A 16545-nucleotide genomic window follows, 5' to 3' on the forward strand; every position below is an offset into this window, starting at 1 on the left:
ACATAAATTTCAAAGTGATGATTTGGAACCTCAAGTAGAACTGTGGATATTAAATACAGTCACCTTAACTGAAAGAGGTGGGAACACAGCTTTGGTTATGCTTTGTCTAACATCAGTGCCATAGTATAGGAACTGAAAAGTGAGGATCATATTTTTCAAAGTCTATCTTAATCAGCTACTCTCATGCCCTTGCGAACATTTCTTTTGCTATTGCACCTGTCCATGCTGGCCTACTTAAATAATAACTAAATTATATTAGATCAATATCACTGCGAGTGCTAGTCTTTGTTGAAATACATGCTGAAGTTTACACCGTTGTCTCCTCATACTGTATTAGACTATGCAAGGACCTACAGAGACAAATATTCTATCAATGAAACAATAACCATGTTTACATTGTCATTAAGTCTTTCCATCAATGTCAGCATGCATTCCAAAAGAAGTTTGTTTAAATCTGTGGTTGTTCAACCACATTGCATGGCACAAATATATTTTCTTCAAATGGTCATGCCCAAATTTGAGGTAAGAAGCAATTAAAATGGTATAGTATACTGATTGTGAGTTGGATATGAATCATTTAAAAATGGGAATCATGAACTTTCAAAGCACTTGTAATGTTGCATCTAATTGTCTGTATATAACTGCTGGACTGGCGACATAGACTCTTGCAGAGAAATCATGTTAGCCTTCCGTTTTTATAGATGTATGTTGGCCTGTACTGTATGTTGTCATGTTATGTCAAAGCTGCTTTCTTGCATCTTTTAAGCTGTATTTGTGGAGGGATTTAGTCAATTAATGTTTTCCGTCTAACCGTTGATTGTAGATTCCATTTCTGCCAAAGACATCAGACATGCAGCTATGCAGGACCATATGATTACTGTCACTACCTGGTGTCGGACATATGACAGCAGTACATTACTTCTATTTCAAATGTCTAGAGGGTAAGACTTGTAGAGATTATAGAACCAATTCTTGTTCTATTCAATGACATGTAGAGGAATAGAGCAGGAGAAAGGGGGATGTGGTGGTAAACCCAGAGAGTTGATGTTTGAGGTGAGCGAATCAACAATACCTCATGCTGTAGACTTCAGTCTAATTTAGCAGGGAAAGGAATTACATTATTAGCTGTGGTGACAAATGATGCAGATGACAGTGGGAGCAGCATTACCATACTGCCTGTCAGCAATGTACCCCCTACAGTCCATCATGCCGGGCCCCTTAAAGCTACTGCCACATGCCATTACCTCACCGGGGCCCCAGGGACTTTTCAAAGAGCCTTTATCTGGGTAAATATGTGTGTAATTTGAGATATTTGACACCTATTTCATGCATCAAGGTAGGCAGCCAAGCAACAAGAAGAAGCCCAGATGAGAGAGGGGCAGCGGTCAGTGACAGTATCGCTGGAAAAATCTCCAGTACCTTCACACAGATGAACAGGTGCTGTATGACATCCATGAAAAAGCTGCCACGGACTGTAACACATAACCCCCCTACGTTACTGCCTCCATTTGAGTGCAAACAGTCCTTATGTTTGGGTTACCTTGATGTGCCAACAATAATAAAAGCCTTGTCTTCAGAAAAGCCTTTGAACATGCCATTATTTTGAAAGGTCTTTGAGAAATAGATGGAAAAAACAGAATGGAAAATCTGTATTTCAATGAAGGTTTTTTTTTTAGCTTGCAGAGTTTGAGCCGTTTGAAACATAGTTCGACTTGGACTAAAATATCTCAGAAACATGTAAATTACTTGAAACATTTTGTTTAATATATCCTAGACTTATTTATGTTCTCCAGATGTTGCATTTTATTATCCTCTGATTTCATCCCAGTGCACCTGGGATTTGGAGGGTTTGGATTTTTTTTTAAACTACTGAATCAGTTTAATTTAACATTTGACTTTTTCAAGAGTTGTCATCTGTTTTTGTTATTGATTAGTCCCATGCCTGTTTAAGACAAAAAAAAACCCTGCAAAATCAATGACATCACAATCTGGCTAACATAGAAGTACGAGAACTAAGGTATTACCTAGCTAAAGATGGGTCTATAAGCATTGTAAGTGTTGATATAACATTTTTTATGAATTGGCACTATTCAAAAAGATTGATTACATAAAGATTTATAACATACCCTACAATAGTTTCTTAGCATATTTTATATATTTCAAAGTTAATTTGTATTTCTGAAAATCTAAATGATTAAAACTGGTATCTGCCAAGTATCCAGTTGGAAACAGTATTGGTTAGACTCTTAACAAATAAGCTTTTTTTTTCAAAATCTCAAACTTGAGAAGGTGTCCATGTGGTAATTAATAATTTACAAATTGTTGAAGTTATATTCTCATATGGAAATTAGATAACTAATTAAAAGGTACTTTAAACCCTTTGTAAGTAGCTTTCTGGTGATTCTAGACTCTAAACAACAGAAGGCATTCAAGTAGAAACTGAAGGCTGTATCAGATTCTCAGTCTAATAGCTGCCACTAATGAAAGACAGTCTCAGCGCTTGACTGTGATGTTTTCAGGAACATCAAACAGGTGATTATGACTTTGCAGCTTCCACAGCTGTCAGGTGCCCTCTCTGTACAGCCCACTGTATGTGAACAAGGAAATGACTATGTTTTCCCTTGTGACATGAATGAAACATGGCCAGGCCTGTCCTCATGAATGAATACAGTTGCTTTTTTATCATGCCTCCACGGGAAGGGGTTACTATACAGGTATAGCTGCAGGGATTATTTACATTCAACTGTGACTACTGACTTCAAGAGAAAGTAGGAAAATCAAAGGACATCTGTGCATTTATAACACCTTTAACTACAGTCTGGAAAATGACTGACTGTGTTGACCTTATTTCAGTTTCAATGATGCACTTGCCTGGTGACATAGAGACTGGAAAGAGTTTCAAGTTAAAGGTAATGACAGAGGACACAAAATAACTTTGCTGCTCAGCCTGAAGGGATTTTGCTCAGGTCTGGAGGAGCTGGTAAAGTTATAATTGTCGGTATTCACAAGTTTTGCAAGCACTCAACACCAAACAGTAAATAAATGATTATTTATCAGTAACATAAGATACCAATGCAGAATTGCCAAAATATGTTCAAATTCATTGAGAAACCATTTGTGGTTGATGCAATGAAATGAACACAAATAAGGCTTTCCATTCAATCTGAATGCATCTTAAAACTATTCCATGTGCAATATATATAAAAAGTGTGGGGGAAAAAGTTATTTCTAAGACAAAGTGTGTAAATGTGGCTGAACTAGAGGGAAAATCCTGGGGTGATGACGCAAAAGATTCGACAATCACCCACAATTTCATTAAGGTGAGGAACACCTTTGGTTCCAGTAGAACAGCTGGGTGATGAGACTAGGCAGAATTACAATCTCGAATCACAATTGGGCCAACTCAAGTACCCGTCGCTCATATATGGAGTAGAAAATGGAAAGATGGTTCAATAGCTAGGACAAAGGCCTTTTTTATTTACCTCACTTAGTCTGCAGCATTCATCCATGTACTCCTCCAAGCTTTCACTGGTGCCACTTCTCCATCTAGACTCTGGTTCAAAATTTTTGTCCATCATGTCATCACATGCATCTGTCGAGGACTTCCTCCTAGGCCTCGTGTCCTCTAAGCAGGTCCTTTCAGTTATAGTATTTTGCTCTTTTAGCTCTCCAGAAATGACTTCGTCTCCTTCAGGACTAACTCCTGAAGCCCTACATGGATCGATATCATCATCCTCACCTATGTGAAGTTCTACTGAGGGAATGAACACATCGTCCTGAGTATCCACTGCTGTACTTGGACTGTTTTGCACTGAGTCCTCTTCCTGTTTAATCTCTGAGCTCTGCACATATGTGACAAGTTTATCAGGGAGAGTGGTAGCATCAGAATTTAAGTTGCAGGAGTCGCAGGATGATTCTCGACTGTGCACCACAAAGCTCTGCTCAGAGCCCGTCGGTGTGGACGGAGAATTAGCTCCACTGGGCAGCTCCACTCCCGAGTCCTCTGACTCAAATTTGTACAACCTCGGCAGCTGAGAGTCTGAGAAAATGGCCGACAGGTAGTCTGACTCAATCCTTGGTTGTATGCACTTTTCATCTTGGTGTGATTGCTCGTCAGAGGCATTTGTGGGGTCTGTGATGTGTTGCTCAAGACCTGACACTGTGGAGATGGTGGATGAAGAGTCGTCGCTGATCAGGAGTCCCTCATGGAGATTGCTGAAGAGCTTCATTTTTGTCAGGACAACTTCTGTGTCCAGTACAGCATCTCTGTCTCCTTTTCCTGTCAAACAGACAGAGAAATATAGATTTATTATAAATTCATTATGGAGAGGTTTCTCTATGAATTTTATTTTCTATTTCACTCATTTCAGACAGATCAGGGACAAACAAAAAGCAAATGGAAGGAGGAAATCTGAAGGGATGGGGGGGGGCATTTTTTATGTTTTAACCATTGCATATCTCATTCGCTACAAATAGACACCAGCCACATTAAAGTCAATCACTTCCTATCTCACATTCCAGTGTTGGTGAAATAGTGCAATGAGTTGCTAACTAGGTTGGTAACAGTAAAATGTTGCTATTGTAATAGCAGTCCTATAAGTACGGAATCAAGTTTTTCCTTTCATATTGTGTAACACTTTAGAACTGCAGTGTTACTTAAGACATACTACAAGTAGCTTTTGTCTGATAGTGTTTTTGCTATTCATTGTCTTTTTGGCTGGTGCTCATCTGAAAGTGATGAAATATAAGAATTTGTCAGTTACATTTCTGTTAATTGAATTATTTAATTTGTTATGTCAAGTTGACCATAAAAAATGGCTTAAAAAAAAGGTTTATAGGTAGAACAACATTGCCCTCAAAAGCTTTTAGAAATCATCAGAACAATATTTTATTCGGTTTCTTGTTTGATGAAGATACCAATAAGATTTGGTCCAATTGATGCACAACATGTTAAGAGAAAGATACAGGTTTAATACTGTACAAATGGTATTGATGTCAGGGTATGTTGGTTAAAGAGATCAATCAAGGTTTTGTTTCCAGAATGATTGCAGTAAGAATAGAAATAAATAATTGTTGCTGGTTGACAGGGGAGTGTCCAGAAGGGTGGCCAGAAGTGGCATGGGCCCCCCTAGAAATCTGATTGGCAACCCCAGGTGCCACCCCAAAAATCCTAGACTCTGATTGGATATTTGCCCTGTCAGTGGAGGGACTTATGTTTACACCAACTATGAGGTCATTTTTTTTCAAACGCTGCTAGTATTTTTCATTTTGGACTTTAAATTGTCAATAAAAACGTTGCACATATATTTCATCAGACAAGTTAATAGGAAAGGAACGCACTTTGTGTTACTTTTAATGAACTTGCTGCCAATATGTGGAGACGAAAACATAGCAAGTTAGACTGTGCAGGAGTTTACATGCACATTTTGAAGCACCTTAAAGTGTGACTTTGAACAGAAATCTTCTTTTTGTGTCATTAAAAAATCAAGCTAAAGTTGCCTTTATCTGGTGTTATCTGGTGTTAAGCAGATATGATTGGTGAAGTTAGAAATAATTGATATTTATATGTGTGTGTTTGTGCGCACATCCCACTTCATTATTTGATGTCAAAGTCCAACATTGGAGGAGTAATGCATCCATCTTAAACCCATTCTCTCTGTGAGAATTTTGTTGCCCTTCAGCAATGTCACCCAACTTTGTATTTCCTAAGCCCAACGAGACATGGATCCTGTGGACCCTAAAGGTCTTTCTATAAAATACAGCTTTCTAGTTGTTTGGCCTTTGAACTGACTTATTCTGTTGGAGTACCATCTACATACCTGAACTGCCAGTTTGTAATGTAATTTTCTCACAGTCTAAAATGACTATGAAAGAAGAAACAAAGACCTTGAAATACCTGAGCTTGGGCCAAAAGTGTAGCTAAGGGCTGCCAAAGAGTGGATTAGCTTGACTTGAGGTATTTCAGTGATATTCAGATTACGTAATACCTCACTGGTGTACTACTATAATTAATTTTAGGGACATTTTGTGTGAAAAGTTTTAAAATCAACAGAAGCACAGGTATTTCACATCTTCCATGAACACCAGTTTATCTGGAGGGGATTCAGTCTTTTGACTATGAAAGGCCTGTATGCACCATCAATTTAAAAACATCTAAGCCTGGGTGAAACCTAAGGACTGGCGTTTATGTAACACTGCATAATTTAACTCAAATACCACAGGACTCATACAATTTATCAGTGTCTTCTACCAGACTGTCCAGCTTTGATCTGAAGCTCCAGCTTAGACCATTACCAGGAGCAGTCATATGTGTCCTCTCCACTTTCCCACTGTGGGGAATGTGATACACCTGTCTGTCAATCAACTGACATTTTTTCACCCTTCCAAAACTTTTAAGAGAAAAGACAAAAAGCAGCCCCTCTTTCCTCAGTGAAATGCAGGGGCCCGGATAAGCTTATAGGGGGGATGTTTTAATGGTTTATAAGTCCTCGAGATAAAACTGCAGCCAAGCACTATTTTGTAAGAAATATTTTCCCTCAGTGCTAGATCACACTAAAAACAAAAGTGAATGCTGGGCAGCTTCCTGCAGGCTGAATTGGAGATCATGCCCAGGCAAATATGAGATTAAAAGTTCTTTGAAGTGGTAAATCTGACTCTTTTATCCCCTCAGAGGGGAACTTAGGAGGAGGGAGTCTTTACAGGGGAATTTTCTCAAAAGCATATTGTGAGAATTTGGACTGAAGTGGAGGTCTCCGGCTTATTGATGAAAGACACAAAAAGGCAGGAGCAAAAGTGCAAATTCAGTGTGTATATAAGGACAACCACTTTCTTCTGTGTGGTTGCTACTTGGCAGAGGGGTTGCAGTGATTGTGAAGGGTGGAGGCCTGCAACGACGGATGAATGAATCGCAACGTAATTAGTTACAAACAGGATGCTAGCTGATTGGAGCTTATTTTAGAAGGGTTCAACTTTGATTGTATGTTTGATTGAAAATGTCGAAAAATTAAATATCTTTATAATTAACTAAAGGTGCATCAAATGAATGAAAAAAAGTTTAAAAACAGATAATTTTCCTCAATTAATGTGGCTCAGCAAACAGCAACACTCTCACAGTAACTGGAAAATGAGCTTTGTTTTAACAACTCTGTTGTGGAACAGCTCTGCCTAAACACTGATACATGTTTTGTTGTGCAGTATCAGCTTCTAGAGGCTCTCAGGCTCTTCCCATGTCAAACAACATCTGTGTTTTCCCACTGAAGTTAACACAAAAACAAAGAAGTCAGCCATTGAAAACAACATCAAATGCACGCCTCCTTTGTTTTCATTTAGCGTAACCAGAATCAAGCAATTACTAAATGTATAATATCCAATTACTGATTAATTTGTTAAAATCCCATACTGTAGCAATCCAACCAAAAAACAATAGCATTGTTGCTTTTTCTGAATGCCTCACAAAACACATTTACCTGCAACTTGCCGTGTGAATTGTATACATTATTATGAACCTTATTGTCATCCTCTACTTCTTTATTTAGCAACATACTGAATAACAGACTATGAAGTACAGCAGAACTCAAAATTAGATTATCAAAAGAATTTTAAAAGGGTCTTAAGGAGGAAATTCAATTGACTCTTTTGACACACTAACTGTAACACCAAGTGACCTCACTGAGGGCAGAGAATATGACACCATGTGTATGTTTGAATTTACTTTTAAGTTTCAGTGTTACATGTGTGGTAATCACTGGCATTTATTTCACTATTTCAATAACATATTTTCCTGTATGATGACTTGTATGATGTGGTGACTTCTTGTTGTTGGAGTATGTCACCAGCTGCTAAATACTCTTTATCTTTTAAGTGGCTCAGCTCGAGCTGTCAGTCCTAAAACAAATTTTCTGAGGAGCTGGAAAACTCATTTCCTGTTTTTTTGCTGAATGCTGGGAAAAGTAGTAGGATTCATGCAGCTTTCCATTATGACTTCAGCAGGTCACTAAAGCTCATTGTTGTTGTTTCTTTCGAGTGTGACTTTGTCCGCAGTCGCTTAAACCTGGTTAACTATTTCTTGACTCTATAGGGTTCTTTCTTTTGATGATGGCTGGTACCCAATTGTTTTTACTTTGGGATTCTCAATTGCACTATGTAGATGGTTTGGTGTTACTAGTAAGTACCAAACTAAAACACTGCCTTAGTAGGGGCAGAACAAAAAACAATTATTGTACAACTACATCACCAACATAGTATGAGTACAGTAGAGTACAGATGGCGTCTCTCTGGGTTCTACTGTACTATCAGGTTATCGTGAAGCTGAAAGATCAAACTAAACTGTAAACCCTGAGAGGAGATAGTGTTTCCTGTACCAGGTTCCTGGTCATCTCATAAGTGGCTTTATCATGGTGTAACCTGTGTATATGGAGATGCTTTTGTCTGATGACTATTTAAAGCTGCTTTTACACTACATGCCACATTCAAGCATTCATACCTCATTCACACACTAATGGCAGCAGTCTACTCAACCCTACCACTGAGCCAAAGCCAAAGTATGTCAAGAGTACGTCAAAAGAGTTTCTGTGGTTCACACACAGCCTGGAAGAATTCACAAGGTTATAGAGCAACGTGATAACCTGCAGTGCAGCAACCTCCATGTACTGTACGAAGGCATGGAGAGTAAATGAACAGCTTTATGATATGTGAGGTATTTTCAACGTCATCTACACTAAAGATAATTGGGTTCAATGCCTGCATGTCAACTGATTAATCAACTATGAAGGGCTGTCAGTACACATACAAAATAAACAGACATTACTTCAACCAGAAATATTTCTGCGAGTGACTTGATTGGCTGGACCATCCAGAGTCTTTAATAAGAACAGCTGTAAGAAGAAAGGACAAAAAAACAAAAGTGTTCCTCATAACCGCAGTCTGTTATTCAGAAATAACATTTCATTCAAAACCAGAAAGACCAATCAGAATCCAGTTTTCCTGATTATCGTCCTTATTTTCTATTCCATTCCTATTCCTCTTATAAGAGACCTTTTTAAACTGTTGTTTTATTGTACACACACATTTTACATGATGACTAAGTGTGATCTGAGGTCTGGAGCGGTGATCAATCTGAGCCTCCAGGGAACACAGACAACTGAGCCTTGATATTAACAGATTATCTAACTGTGATGGATGAGCAAAGGAAACTAGTAGTTAAACATGTTGCTCCACAGGCACCTTTCTGTTGGAGTTATCAGAACATGTACTTACAAGTAGGTTCATTTGAAGAGTAACCGTGAGAACATTTATATCTGTTTTATTAAGGTGTTGACGTCTATTGCCCCAGATGTTATCTGACTAGTAATCTGTCTTTCACTGAACAAGGACGTTTTGACGTATTTTATTGGGTCATTGTCAGAGAATGACAGCCTCCTGGCCCCCTTTGATGTTTCAGTCAACAACCTGTGGACTGGACGGTCCTTTAGGCATATAAAAGGGACGAAAAAGGCTGCCTGGAATTTCAATAATGCAATATATTGTGAGCTACCTTTCCCGGAGTATGAATATAACTGAGGCATGTGTTGAGGCGAAATACCAGAGAGAGAAAGTAGGTCAGCGGCTAACTCAGGTCTCAGGAAACAGATAAGGATGTTGTTGTTTTCATCAAAATGACTTTTCACAACAAATCAAGGGTATTTTATTTTGAATAGCCTAAAATTAACAAATAACACGTAGCCTTTAATGGTTTTACGAATTTTAGAGCATAACAACCTCTTTCTTTTGACCCTTGATGAATCCCGTTGGCTTAACGCTCCACTCAAGCTTTTCTACCCTTAGTTTAAGTTTTTATCAATGTTGTTATCTGTTAATTGTTTTATTCTAATTAGTATGTGAGGCATTTTTTAAAAACTTTTGTTAGTTTTTACAGTTTTAATTTTTAGTCTTAAAGATGTTTTCTATCGTTGTTCCTAATTTTTTGTATTTTCAGGCTGTGAAGCACGTCACCTGAATGATTATATGAAAGCTGCTGCACAAACAACACTTAGCTGAGTTTTTCTATTTGTGTACATGGCTTTGTCAGTGCCAGTCTACTCCTGGCAATTACCTGCACACAAGGAGCAGGTTGACTTTAATTACATGCTGAAGTCATCTGACCAGCGTAGCTTTGCACACAGTCCACAGAGAGCTGGACAGGTGTTGTCCTGATCCAGATGTCCTCAACCCTTCACAAACAGATCTTCTCTTCTGTAATTGTCTACACAGTCTGACTCAGACTATTTCCAGGCTCTGTGTTTGACTCAAATCCACAACATATAATTACAGACAGTCCGCCTCCCCTTCCCCTGCCCCAGACTCGTCCTTAAGCCTCTTCTCTGTCTAAAAATGTCCTTGAGCCATTTCCCGTCATCTTCATTTCACATTCCATGAAATACCATTGTTAACACTTAAGTGAGTCCTTCACAAAGGTAACGTTTTGAGGACTACAGGTGTTAGAGTCCTTAGATTATCCTCGACCAGAATAAAACTGCCGGCAGGAAAAACACAACTTCGATCCAGAGGTTAGCAGAGGCCAGTTAGCGTAGGAGTTAAAAAACACAATACTCGAGCTGAGTAGACTTCTTTTAACAGTTGACTCCTCCAGATAGTGAGTCATACATAAATACAGCTCAGGTGGAAAAGACAGGGTTAAGGAGTACACCTGCATTTTGACCAAAACGTTTAACTGAGCCAGATGTGACGCTGAAGAGGAATTCAACCGAAACCACACATCAAAGTGTGTTTCCAGGTGTTCACGAGCACTACTGCACATGTGAAAATTTTTGTTTAAAGCCTTTTTTCAGAGGGAGCTGTGGGAAGTCAGAGAAATTCCCTAAGTGATCTCATCTTGGTCTGCTTGGCTGTGTGGGGCTACAGTTCAGTTTTTAAGATAAGACAGAGTTGGGGTTATGAAGAAGGTAGCTTTTAGTTTACCTGAGTCTGTAGAACGGAGGCTACAGACAGATTAGCCGCTACTAGCTTACCACACCTGAATCTCTGGCCTAAGTGTCAGAAGTCCCAGGTAAATTAGTCAAATGGAGGCAGATTTTCTGCCTTTTTTTGCTTTTATTTGATAGGACAGCTGAAGACAGTCAGGAAATGTCGGGAGGAGAGAGTAGGGGGATGACATGCAGGAAAGGGCCGAGGTTGGATTTGAACCTGCAGCCGCAGTGACGAGGACTATTGCTTCTGTACATTGGGCTCGCGAACATAACTGCCAGGTATCGCACTACAATGGAGGCAGGTTTTAACAAGGAATGACTTGAATCATAAAAATCATATGTGAAACTATATGCTGCAAAGTACAGTTCATCTAATCAATGGTTAATACATAACAGCCCAAAAGTACTTAATTAACCCTTCAAATTACTACAAAGTTTATCAGACAACAAGCTTTAAGCTCATTTGTTTTTTCTTTGGCCTTACATTAAACATTAAAACCGCCTGACTTTAAAAAAAGATTCCTACATTTTGGGAAACATGAAAAGATTTGTATCGCTTTTGTATATTTAGCCAAGCTTAGCATAACATAAATGTGAAATGGCAGCCTATCTCTATCCAAAGTGACAGAGGGGTTGTGTTTCTTGGATGACATTAGAGGTTTAACAGATATATTCCTGATCTAAAGGTTTACCTTTTGTTTATTTATGTATTTTATATCTTTTCATTTATTATTTATTCATTCACAGCATTTATCACAGAGAAGTGATTTTAAATCTTTAAATGTTTCTTTAGGAACTTGAGTGATGTCTGACTGTTTATTTCCATTTTGTTTTGTAGTCTGTAGAAAAAATCAATGGTGCTTTATATTAACACTGTAATATCTTAATATTTTTACCAGCTCTGCCAGCTCACTACTAAACCATACTGTACTTGCCCTTTCAGATAAAGTAAATATTCCCAGCACTTTTTTTTTCATATCTCAATGTTTTGCAGAAAGTGACAGTGGCTCGAGTTCCATAGGAAGCTCTCAATCTCAGATCAAATCATACAATTCCATCATTAACGCGTAAGCAATGGAACTATTCTGGCAGCATGTTCAAAAGTAGGTGAATAAGTGTCCCCGAGTGTAGCCATGAAAGTATGTGTGTGTTTTGTGTGCACTTGTCCATAGAAAGTCCCTCAGGGGTTCTTCAATCAACATGAACAATCTTTAGTCCATACCTGAATTCTTAGTCATGGCAGGTTTCACAAGACAAATGTGATTTATTTTGTATGTGAAACACGTGATCAATAAATTATGGTGAAGAGAACATAAAATTGGATTTAATATTCAACATAAATTTAGATAAAAATGTGAGTACAAGGAAAAGCCTTTCTCCTGCATGTCCTACTTAAATTAGGTTCAGAAGCTTTCTTGACCCTTAAAGGGGATATTACCCTCAAGCCTTTAGTCCGATAACAGAGATTGGCTTCACCTTTAGCTTTAAACCTCGGGTTTCAGAGATTTTGGGCGGCTTTTGGAGGCTCTGCATGCAGGCATGTGCGAGCCCTCGGGCTGAACAGTTGTCTCAGTCGGCCCCTCAGATCTCCAGAGCTCAGGTCATAAACAGGCTGTGACAAGCCGGGTATTTTTACAGCACAGGTGGGTTATGGGTATGCCCACTCCCTGCAAGCACTTTGGGTGGTCAGTGGTCATGAGGACTGTCTCTTTAATGAATGTGAATCCCACTGTTTACTGTTTTTTGTCTGCTGCAGCCTACTAGGAAACTGATATTCCACATTTCAGGTTCAAGAGTGTAATTAAAATGTTTCAGTAGCAACTTTTAAATTGTAGTTTTATTTGTTAAATATTATTACAATGGCAGACTATTGTAACCCCCTACCCTCCATTGCATTCCCCCCATTATCTCCTCCTTTATGCTGAGGAGAAGCAGCACACCTCTGGTTTCTTCTCTCAACCCATGCCCCCCTTTGGGATCACGTCTATGTTTTCTACCTCTTCCTCGACCGCGGTGTCATCATCCCTGAGGATGATACCCAGACTCCCTCTCTTTATCACAGTTAACAGAGACCCCAACTCCACTCTTTCTTATCTCAAACCATTAAGATAAAGCAGGAATGTGCAGGAGCAGTGTAAGTCAAAACTCCGTCAAGATCATTTACTCTGACAGTTTGGAGTTTGACTTCCTATTCCCCCACGTGAGGCAAAGTGAGTATCTGTATCTGTCTGCTCTAAACTCTGGGTTTTTATTGAATTAGATGAATTAAAGTTGTTTGCTCATTGGGTCTTTTCATGTTATGATTTGTCCTTTTCATATTGGTCACATCATGTGAACTTTATGTTAGAAGGGACAGCATTAATAAATAAACATCAGTCATTGAGTTTGTTGTTGCAAGCTGCTGTTGCTGAATTTTATGATCACATGTGCATTTGGAAACCTTTTTTCTCGGTCCTTAGCCCAGCGATGGGATCAGTCCATTATGAGGAATCCCTTTTTTAATGTGAGGGAGCCACTATTTTAGTGTGTCTGTTTACATCAGTGAGTTTGTGCCCCAGTTTAAATGAAAGTGTTTGAAATGCTTTTTCAGACACAATTGTGTGGATGAGATAAGTTCTGAAATAGTTTTGCAATTTCAGATGCAGCTCAATACTGATCATCAGATCTTAATGCGAGGGCAACACCTGGTCAAGCTTAATGACTACGTAAATGAATCCCATTAAAACGCTATACAAGCTCAAGTCCATTAACCCTTCTAATGTCTGATATGAATTATTCCTCTGTGTTCTTAGGTAACAGCCAGAATGTGTATTTACATTCTTGCACATCTTCATTGGGAACAGGTTCTGTTACTTTGCCAAATAGTACTTACGGTGCAAACTGTATACACAAGACCCACTCGTTATGATACAGAAGAGTAATCATCTTTCACTCATACATTTTAACATCCTTGACTCATAATAACGTGGGGTTCAAATGCATTACTACTTTGCTTGATATGTTTCCGATACTCTCAGTGCGATTTTCTTCAATACAACAATCATGTTCCAGTTTTCAGATGAGTTCTCGCTCTTCGTCATTTTATTCACATCAGCTGTTTTAATGTCAAACTCAGTTCATGTTATTTCAGAAACCTGGCTAATGCATTAGGAAACTAATGTATTAGGTGATGCAGTTACGTTATCATAGTATCCACTGAAAAGTGATGCAGCACATAGTGAACACATGAAACTTTGTGATAACCTATTCTGAGCATTTCTCTAAATCCTAACATGTCAATCAGTTTTTCCAAACCCACTTTTCTTTCAACGTGTCACATTATGTCATATTAACTACCTTACTCACCTCCGCACAACACATTCCTGATGTCTGAATAATAACTGACAACTGTATGGGCCTAAGTGTTGCATATTTCAGGTATTAGTCACCAAATGATGATCAGAGAGGGCACGTTGTTTTAGATGAGAGAAATTTGAACTTCTATGGTTGCTTTCTGCACGTGTATCATCAGATTACAACCTGTGATGTTGTGTTACAGGTCGAAGAAAGACAGTGTTATTTCACATCGCCCACGTCCCTCCTCAAACCTCTATGAAACCACAAGAAAACACACGTGAAAGCTCATACAAAAAAAAGCTGCACCCTGCTGTACTGTAAACAATGTGTCATCTTTACAACGACCCTCTTCTTCCTCCTCTGATTAACATGGAGAACAATGTGACCGCTGTCAGTCCGAGTGTGGAGGCTCCCTGCGCGGCCACAACAATGAGCAGATTTATCTTCCCTCCCACTACACAACGGCTGGCAGGATTTGCTGCTCTGCAGGTGTGGAGGCTCCTACTGTAAATAAGCTGACAGAGCTATCTGAGCGAGGTTTCGGACGTGGAATGCAGAGTAACCTGACGCCAGGATTGGGAAGGGAAGAAGGAGGACAATGAGAACTCCCAGTGTACTGCTGCAGAACGCTTTGGATTTACATACTCAGCAATCAACCCAGATTAACACTTTTTACAATCACACTACAGAGTATGATGTCAGAAGATCAATGTAAAGAAACCATTTATAGTAGCTGTTCAAAATAGGCCAACTGAAAAAAGATGTACACCTGTTTTAATTTTTGGACTTTTATGAATCTTGTTTCCAGCAGCAGACAGCTGTTTGTTTGTATTTGCTGGAAACAAACCCATTGTACACCACTGAGAGTCAGACATATAGGCAATATGAGCATAGTTTAGCAGCTAGTAGCCAGCTGATGCACAAGTACATGAATAAAAGGCTTTGCCCACACTTGTCAAACAGACACATAAATTAATCCTAATAAGCTGCTATGTTGTATCAGCGTTTTTTTTTATATACAATACAAATGTCACCTTTAGTACAAACCAAATCACAAAGACAGTGCTGCTCAGCCTTCATGAAATGAATGGCTGGTAGAGGATGGAGGACAATGGTTTAGAGAGGATTTCTCTGTCAATTGGGAGATGCATCGCAAACATATTTAAAGGGTAAACTATTTACATTGTCATAAAAAGACATAAATAAAGATTGAAAAGGTCTTACCTTTCCTCCAAGGAGCCAGGATGGAGAGTGACCTCTGCCAGCTGATGACCAGCCCAGGCTTTTTCCCTTGTACACTCATGGTGCTGTGATATATCCCACGTTTGAAGTAAAGTCAAAGAAAAGGGGAATTAGAAAAACGTCCTCAGAGAAGCATTATCCTGTTTTGAAAGAGGTTAAATCTGTCTAGAAGTGGAAAAAGGTGTGGAGGTTGTCCTGGAGCAGGGTCATGATACCTGTGCTTCCCAGCCTGCTGCATAGCCTGAATGTCTGTGTGGAAGTGTGTGTGAGAGCGTGTGTGAGGGTATCCAGTTCCTTCAGCTGAGAGGAGTAAAGGGGGCCGGACTCAAAGTCATGAGCGGGAGGATGAGGAGAAAGCCTGAGAAGAGGAGTGGAGGACTGAGATTTACACTCAGCCTGAAGGCAAACAGGGAGCGAAGGAGCTGTAGGAAGAGCGGGAATGGTTAAAGAGGGAGGACTGAGATCATGAAGATAAAGTCCACATTTACATCAATCACAGTTTCAACCTTTTAACAGTGAATCCTAGTTATGAGTCTCTTTAAAGCTGTGCAGAACATGTGTTTTTTTTAATTTGCCTAAAACTGTAAAAATAAATGAGAATTGCTCACACTTTTGTTGTTCCTGTTAAATATTTTACAACAACCACAACAAAGCAGTTAATAAAAATGAATGTCAGTTTATAGACCTCAATGGTTTTTAATTTTAGAAATCTAATTTGTATGTTCTCATAAAACATTTAACATTCGCTAAGGATGCACAGTCAAGTTTGCTGACTGTGAACCACAATAAACACTTTTTTAAATGTTATGGAGTCCACTTAAAAAAATGTTCGATTAAAACATTCACAACTCTAAGTTCACTTCTGGAGCTTTCTTTTAAAGTATCACAGAGACTCATTTTGGACAGAACTCTGCTTCAGAAGGATCCTTTGACATGCAACTCAACATGCAAACAACTCTGTGAAGGCTGGGAGTGAAAAGTTTGTCCTCAGCAGCATTACAAA

The 16545-nt window shown here is 39.0% G+C and overlaps 1 protein-coding gene across 1 annotated transcript in view; it reads right to left on the bottom strand.

The window, feature by feature from the left end:
* Nucleotides 1–15838, bottom strand: part of si:ch211-250c4.3 (uncharacterized protein LOC100535981 homolog) — a 32872-nt gene extending 17034 nt beyond the window's left edge. Inside the window, exons 1-2 of the mRNA XM_020626734.3 lie at nt 15525–15838; nt 3483–4279 (exon numbers count right to left, since the gene is read on the bottom strand). Of these exons, the coding sequence (XP_020482390.2) occupies nt 3483–4279; nt 15525–15603 (876 nt within the window). The 5' untranslated portion in view covers nt 15604–15838. The remainder of the gene's footprint in view (nt 1–3482; nt 4280–15524) is intronic.
* Nucleotides 15839–16545: the final 707 nt, after the last annotated feature.

This window comes from Labrus bergylta, chromosome 10 (assembly GCF_963930695.1).
Source record: "Labrus bergylta chromosome 10, fLabBer1.1, whole genome shotgun sequence".
NCBI classification, from domain to species: domain Eukaryota; kingdom Metazoa; phylum Chordata; class Actinopteri; order Labriformes; family Labridae; genus Labrus; species Labrus bergylta.